The 8,758-nt window shown below is 35.2% G+C and overlaps 1 protein-coding gene across 1 annotated transcript; it reads right to left on the bottom strand.

Moving 5' to 3' along the window:
• Nucleotides 1-1,796: 1,796 nt before the first annotated feature.
• Nucleotides 1,797-4,187, bottom strand: LOC114364246 (uncharacterized). The gene is made up of 2 exons (XM_028320332.1): nt 3,930-4,187; nt 1,797-2,679 (listed from the first exon to the last, which is right to left on the bottom strand). The coding sequence occupies exons 1-2, from the start codon at nt 3,957-3,959 to the stop codon at nt 2,038-2,040; spliced, it is 672 nt and encodes a 223-aa protein (XP_028176133.1). The 5' UTR covers nt 3,960-4,187; the 3' UTR covers nt 1,797-2,037.
• Between the last annotated feature and the right edge of the window lie 4,571 nt (nt 4,188-8,758).

Below are 8,758 nucleotides of genomic sequence, written 5' to 3'. Positions count from 1 at the left end.
GTTTTTCTCAGAAGGAAAATACGATTTAAAGCAATGTAGGAGACGAATATTTGGAGGAAATAGAATTAAGGAGGAAAAATGGGCGAATGCAATGAATGTGAACGAATTGGGGAGGCCTGATTGTCACATATTTCTCCCTTTGTCACCTCTTGCGCCATACAGAAGAAGAATGGAGGTGGTACTATCCTAGTTCCTACCACCACACAGCTAAAGAGGAAAGATTTGATCAAGACTTGAACAGGCTCCAATATTAATTACTCTTAACGATTTGAAAAATGCTTTCAGCACTAGAATCCTACATTATAATCTGAGGCACATAGGCGGTGTGAAGTTCACCGAGTCAGCTAGTTAATCAAAAGAACGGGTTTAAAATGTAGTAAAACATTTTACTTCACCTATCCAGATATGAGTCAGCAGTTTTTCTGTTATGACAAAAAGTAACAAAGAAATGTCACAAAAATACCTTTATGACTAATTTATTTAAAACAAGGATAAGGTGACCATAAACCCCAAGGTCAATCATGAGTGCTTGACCAAGCCCGTGTTTTCCACTTGAATATCACATCTTTAAGGTCATAGCAGACTTATCAACTCGGAAAGGGATCAACACCGTATACAGTATCCTCATCGTCTTTCGCGCGCTCTGTCACGAGGCGAGGCGTTGTGGTGCCAAGCATCAGGGGGTGACACAAGTCGCGCAGATTAGTACTCACAGGCGCATCTGCATGGCAAATCAGCGGTGTATGTCTTTCAATTTCAATCTTCGAATCGGTAGGTAACAAAATCCTGGGGGGTACCAGGGGGTGCCTTAGGGGGTACTAGGGGGGGGGGGGGTGATTATCGCCCCTGGTGCTATCTGGTGATGATCTGTTTTTCTTTAATTATACGATTATTTAAGTTTTTCTATTCTATTCATTGTTAATTTCCTTATTACCTACTTGCTTTATAAGTACACAATTTACTAACAAAACCTGAATATTGTGGTTGGTCCACAGATCAACTCCTTAGAGGTCATATGTAGGTAAGGTTGATTACTAAGGCTGAGTTGCACCATCTTACTTTAACTTTAACAAACGTCAAAAATCTGTCAAACTCCATACAAAAGGCACCGGTTATCGTACCTATAGTTACGGTTAAAGTTAGGTGATGCAACTCAGCCTAATTGGAATGTAGTTTAAATTGTCATTTAGTATGAAATATAATTTTAAACGAGTGTTCATCCCTGGATTAACTATTTTGGCCCTAGTCTAGGTAACGTTGCTTACCTAACTTGTAATTTACTAATCTGTATTTCTATGTGGAGAGCTTTAAATAAAACAGATTTTAAGAAAGTACATCTTTATTCTCCACTCCGGTATTTATGGGCGCATTAAACTAGGAGTTTAATCAATTGGAAGAAACAAATCACTGTCATTAACGACTACTTAAATTATCTTAATAAATTAGTACTTAAAATATTCGTTTAAATAAAAACAAGTTGAATACTGTTTCAAATTTCCTATAAATAAACTGGTTTCGTTGCAATCACTGGTGATACGATATTTTTATACCTACATAAATTAATTGACTCGTAGGAGTACCTATACTGTCCGTGAAATTCTAAATTATATGTTAAGCTTGTAAATGGTATAGTTTTAAAAGTAAACCTAACTATGGGATGGTGTTTGTTTTTTTTATGCATTCGTTTTTCTATCATAGTTTTTGATTTACAAAAATCTAATGAGACTTTTTGTTCATCGAGATCGGTTCCGATATTTAATTGCATTTTCCGAAATATTGTTNTAGTTGGGATTAGTTTTGGATTCGCGCACTTCATAAGTCATATTATTTTGTTCTATGTATTATAATAAACTGTATTAAAGCTTGAATACTTGTGAGCCTTAACTTTTAGATTTCCAGTCTATTTCACTTTCATCTCGAGTTGCTTATATGCTTTTAAAATCATCTTGTCGACAACTGGATGATTTCTTACGAGCTGGTTCATCTAATTTATGCTAATTAATACAATGGCGGTATTACTGATCTATCTAAATTATTTTAACAATCATCAAATTCATGTCCAAAATATTTACTGTTTTTTGCCCCATTCTTCTTACGTAGCTTCTCAAACAAAACCGGATTCGTATTATAAGGTTCATTGACACTTTTGTTACCTTTCCCTACCAGGGAATGTAGACCATTCACGATCCCCTTTTTTAGCCCATAAAGATACGCTCTAAGAATGGGAAAAAACTTATGCCCTTCGTGAAATTCTTCATGATCATGAGTGTAATCTTCATCATCATCATCGTCGTCGTCAAACTCTTCGGAAGAGTCGATGTGTTTTTTATCAAAATCAAAATAGTTATAGTTATTTATTGGATCATTTCTAGCATTCGGCGTTACATTATTGACATTTTGGACGCTGTTATTCCTTGCAATTGCTGGCACAATGTTCAAAGGGGTTCTGTTTGTGAAGTTAGCGATGATGAAATTGGCTGGTGGCTTTGGGCTGGGTATGTCTACAACGTTTTCTGTGACTTCGTAGTTTGACGGAGGTCTTGTAGAAACTTCTTGTTTGACGACGACTCTTGCTGGTGTCCGCTGGTCGTATTCTTTTGAGTTGTAGTCTTCGTGTGAATCGTAGTAGTCTTCTCCGCTTTCGTCGTAGGTTGGTGCAGACAGGCTTAGGGATACAATCTGGAAACAAAATAAAACCGATATAAAATATAGATTGAAACTGGATAACGTGAAAGGGATAGAACTATTTTTGACTGCCTAGTATAGTTCCCGCCAACAGAGAAAATTATTTAGTTACAGTACGATGAAAGATCTTTGATCAAACTCTGAAGTTTGATTTTATGTCAATGTTATTCAGCTTTAGTTTATAGATAAGTTTTCAATTGCTACTGGAGTGGACTCTACCTACATTTCCTCCCTATTCATATAAATTGTTAAAAGGAACAAAGGCGCTTTTATAAGATCACTGATCCTCTGTTACTACCACAATGTCCATTAAAAAATACCCATATCGAGCGAAAGTCACGGACTATTAGATACAATGAAACTGATAGTTAATAAGAAAATAAAAGTACCGTGAACTTTTTTCAACCTATTCTAAGTTACGCCTGAGTGAAAATCGTTTAACCTTACCACGCATTTCCTGAAAATAAGAATATCTGATCTTAATCCAGAACTATTTATATATATCTATAAAAGCGAAAGGTCACTGATTGACTGACTCACTTATATCACGAAATCTCAGAAACTACAAGTGCTAGGAGTCTCAAATTTTGCATGGGGGTTCCTTTCAGAACGTAGGTGCTCACTAAGACGGGATTTTGCAAAATTCAACCCTTAAGGGGGTAAAACGGGGTCCACGCGTACGAAATCGCGGGCGGCCGCTAGTTTTATATAAATTTAATAAATATAAATGTATTTCGTACTATACTTGATTAAATTAAGCTTTTGTATAACCCATGTCAAGCGTCTTTGTGACCTCACAACGCCTGACAAGGTTGTCACTCACAAACCCACACGATCTACAAGATTTACTTCAAGAATTTTTAGGTGTAGGTACTTTATTTTACTTTTTATGGAACTACAGCTTCCTTCCTTCACATATCACAAATTTTATTACTATAGTAAGTAGCTTAGTAAATAAGCTTATTGCAAAATGTCCATAGAAATATTGGTGAATCTAGTTTCTGTTATTGGTACACTTTAGTCTACACAAACACTAACTTGAATTTTGAAGTTTGAATTTTTCTTCATTCGAATGAATATTCGACACTAGACACTAGAATAGAAAAATTCACACTTTTTTATACAACGAGGAAGCACTTGTCCTGAAACCACTGAAACTCACTTGATGAAAAGGGACTATCAATCCGAAAGGTAGAAGCGAGCTTCAATTTCAAATTATAAATAGTACAAAAATAGGTACTCACAAACACAAAACACAATATCTCCAGCTCCATTTTGTTTAATTAAACACGATCGATAACCACAGCACTGTCAAACGAACTGCACTACAGACGGTTGGTTTCCCCGCAAAAAATGCGGGTTTTTGCTCATCAGCCTTTTAATCACTCCGAAGGATAAATAATATGTCGGCGTTTGGACTGACGACTGTTTTTATATTGTTCTCTGACTCATAGTGAGTAGCGAATAGCCAAGCGCGAGTTGGGAATGTACTGCAGAAGGTACAATGATCAATTTCCCCGATGGGTTTTAAACAGGTCAATTCAAAAGTCAATTTGTGGTAAACTGATGTACTGGATGCAGTAACAGTATACAATCAATTAAAAAGTGATTATATCAATTAAAACTTGGAAATCCAGATTTAGACAGCATTTTTTTGCTAGTAAAGGTACAACGACGGCACATCAACTTAGAGCACCTGCTCAAAAAATCGATAGGTGCTCTAAGTGGACTAGGCCAACTGCTATTCGTGCAGGTGCTATTTGAACGGGTGCTCAAACTCAAGCTTAATACCTAAAGTTGTTGTAATAACCACTGTCAAGTCTAAAATGCTAAATTTATTATGCTAGGATTTATCAATATTTTTCAAATCCACTAGAAAAAACTTTGGGTCCAAAAATTTTTCAACTGATGAAATAAAAATTAAAAAGTTATCAATGACATTTTAAGGGCTTTAAACAATGTTCATGGTACCGAAGGAACCCTGAAAAGAAAAACTAAAGTAACAACATACGAGTACCTACTTAAAGCACAGCAACGCCATTTACCTATGTGTCATCGCTACAAACTTTTATTTTAGGTAGACGGGACATCAAGGTAAACACAGTACGGGTTATTGTACCTAACTTAATTGCAATAAGTGCATTTAAATTTTACTAGGCCTTTTAGTAGGTCTCCCACTAGGTGGACCGACGATCTGGTGAAGGTTGCGGGAGGTGCCTGGATGCGAGCGGCGCAGGATCGGTCTTCGTGGAAATCCTTGGGGGAGGCCTTTGTCCAGCAGTGGACGTCTTTCGGCTGAAACAAACGAAATTTTACTACATAGAAAAAAAATTAAGTAAGTTAAGAAATTTCAATATTACCAACATTACTATGTTTTTCGAATATTTTGTTTTAGCCTTAATTAATGTGGAAAACCTAATAATTTGGTGTATAAACGGCAAAGGGGAATTACTTATTGTTACATAATAATTCATAATTCATTGTGGTTTCCATAAAGTTCCGAAGATGGATGATCATCATAAAATAAATACTCTGTATAAAAATGTTTAACTTTATATTCGTAGAAGACTGGCTGCTAACTGCGACTTACATAATTATTTTATTTTATTATACCCTTACCAATAAAAAGTTATACAGTTGTTGAACACTGTTTTAAAATGGCATTTCCATACTAAACGTCACTTTAAAACACTGTTCAACGAGCGTGTAAGTTTTATTAGTAAGGGGGTTAATATTTAGAAAAGAAGTAACAAGTAATGTGATAACAAAATAATGAGGTAACACACCATACAGGTGGATGACTGAAACGTTGTATGTATTTTTTCTGGTTAAATTCTAACGAAATAAAAATTATGTAGTGTGTAAAAAATAAGGAATGTATTTTTTTACACAAGTAATATTCGATTTTGTTTTGTAAAACCATAGAATGTCCAAAATAAAAATAAATAAGCAAGTACTAAAACTCTGTCTGTCTGTCTGTCTCACTTTCACGCTTAAACTGATTTTGATGAAATTTGATATAGAGATAGTTTGAGTCCCGGGAAAGGACATAAGATAGTTTTTATCCCGGTTTTTGAAACAGGGACGCACGCGATAAAGCTTTTCTGTGACAGACAAATTTCGGGCGGAAAACTAGTGTATCATAATTGTAAGACAAAGGAGCCCTGTGGCACTTTTTGCGGTTTGTGACGAATGATTCGAATCTGATACGTCACCAACACCCTGCAATTGGACCACAGGTCCACAGCCGGACTCCACATATTTTGTTTATGTGTCATTTACGAACAATGAGCAAGTTGTTTCAGGGCCAACTGTCGCCCACAGAAAGAGTCTACCTTAGTCATAGATGTGATACTATCTTAACCTAGGCGCAGATCACCGAATTTTAGCTGTCCCATAGTTGGGCCTGACTTTAATTTGTATGAAGAATCGGCCGATACCAAATCGGTGTAATGTGCGCGGCGTTTACCCGTGGTCCCCCCAACATGTCCCCCTGGTGGGTCCACGGGTAATTTTTTTACCCGTTGTCCCACCGTTCTGAACAGTTTTTGCCAGTGGGTCTACGGGTAATTTATTTTAACCATAGTCCCACCGCACAGTGGTAAACGTTGCATGTCACCTAGGTATAATTATAAAAAAATCTATAATTATTAATTAACCATAGATTTATAAGACTTATTCTTAAGTTCATACATATTTATTTGAGAATAGCGGGAAGGCGCTGTATGCAGGCCGTCACCAACCGGCCATTGTGGAAATCATTGGGGGAGGCCTATGTTCAACTGGACGTCTTATGGCTAAAATGATCATGATGATGATGATGAAAGCGAATAAAGGGCTAATAGCTTGGGTAGTTCATCGTAGGTATAATCCTTTCCTTTTCAAGGCTTCTTTTAGTTATATTAATAGATTGTCGTCATAGTACATACTCGTATACATGGATGATTGTGTGATACTTTCATTATAATACTTAGTGGTATTACTGCTTTCAAAACGTGAATTAGAACTTTTGAAATATATATTGGTTATGGCTATTGGAGCGGGTACCACTTTCCATACATTTGTGCCCATCATCCTTTACTTTCAATTTTATTCCAAGAAGAANGACTTGCCACAAACAAATACGGTAAATTAGAATACAAACCTAACTTTCCGTGCAAGTTTGGACTTGTGACAATCTATAATATCTAAGTAACAGTTCTGCCTGCATGAAAATGTAATTTGACAAGTAATAACTCCAAAAAAATCTACGGAAGTTGCTCCTGCACACAGGTGAATGGAAAACGTCGTCAAGTTAGAAAAAAAACGTGCCGGTAGGGAACTTTCATGGTATTTTTAATTACTGTTTTAGCTACTTTACGTAACGTTTTTGGCACGTATGTCTAATTACTAGCATGATAAACACTATTTTAAGGGATTATTAAAGTTTTTGTATAGAAATCTTAGATAATTAAGTGGACTAATACTAGCATAACAATTTTGCAAGATTTTGGTTTTCGTCCACGTGGACGGAAACCCTGACACCTAGTTAATATTTTTAATAATCATTTTACTTCAATAGACCTACAAAATACAATGTTTTTTCTTCCAATATGATCTTTATTGCTATTACATTAAACATTTTAGTTTACGTCCACTTTTTGACAGTGATAAACCCATAAAAACCGTTAAAAAGATGTGGACGAAAACAAAAAAGAGCTTTAAACGTTGTTGTGTTTTCGTCCATGACGTCATGAGCAAGCACTGGGGTGGACGAAAACCAAAATTAGCTATTCCTGTAGATTACTTTTCGTCCATTTGTCCTTCGATCTATTGCAATATTTTCCTAAATTTAGGTAAGAAACTTATTTAAATCTTTTTGATATCATTTGAAAGCTAACAAAATTACCTTTCAAATGATATACCACAATCCATAGTTACTGTATTGTAGAATTGGTTTTAAATTAATAATTCAACTGCAAACCTTTTTTATACACAGTGGTCGAAAACTAGCGTACTCTAGGACGAAAACTGAGTTTTTTGGACGAAAAGTAGTGAAATCGCCTCTTTTGCCTAAAATATTTTTTATAAAAAAACCCGTGGTATTTACTTATTGTCATATAATATTAACGTAAAGTAGACTATATAAGGACTAAAATGACATATGATACGTATGAGTAAGGGTATTTTAAGATATTCATTTCGCATCACAAAGTTGGCAACTCCGATAATTGGACGAAAACTAGCGCACTTACCCTACTTAAAATAGGCTCTAATTTATCATAAAGACAAAAGTATTAATTTAGTATCTTAGGANGGCCGCCTCGCCCCTCCGTGCCTACGCGCTTCTAAATTACACTCTAGGGGTAGGGCAGACAAGACTACGTGGAGTCGGTTTTACGGCGATTCGTTTTTGTCACTAAAGTCATTTATAAGTCAAGCTAAAGAAGAACATACTAAAAGTTATATCTATCAGAAATTATATCATTAAAGAGTACCTATACCAAATAGTCGTTATAACAAATAATATTTATTACAAGTAATGGTTATGTGAAATATTATTTATATTAAACAAAATTACATCAAATGAGTCTTAGATTAAGTAAGGTTTATATCAAATGTCTTTATGCGTTGTGATTGGTATCTGAAATGACATTATAAGAAATGATTTATTATATGAAGTAAACATTATATGTTAAAAAATTATATCAAGTGTTATTATAACATACGTTTATTATACAATATGAACGTTATTGAAATGAATTTATATCATATAAACTTATATAAACTGTCACGCACCCCCTTCTACGATATTCTCAGTTTGACCCGAAGGTTGACTTCTTACTAATACTTAGCTACCTACAAAATAAGATATATTCACGTACCTTTCGTTATCACCACTGCAATTCTTAGCAGGATCTACAGCTTGGCATGGAAGGAAGACCAACCAGCGAAGCTTGAAGTCTGTTTTAGTACCTGCAACAAAAATCAGAAGAATATTAAGTAGGAAGAGTTTAAAGATCTTTAGTGACACCTCTCACATGAAATTAAACGTGTTTGTGTTGTCTTTCAAAATTAAATTGGAGCAATATGA

Source organism: Ostrinia furnacalis, unplaced genomic scaffold (genome assembly GCF_004193835.3).
Source record: "Ostrinia furnacalis isolate ACB-3 unplaced genomic scaffold, ASM419383v2 OfSCF7367, whole genome shotgun sequence".
NCBI classification, from domain to species: Eukaryota; Metazoa; Arthropoda; class Insecta; order Lepidoptera; family Crambidae; genus Ostrinia; species Ostrinia furnacalis.
This window is presented reverse-complemented; position numbering and strand designations above follow the sequence as displayed.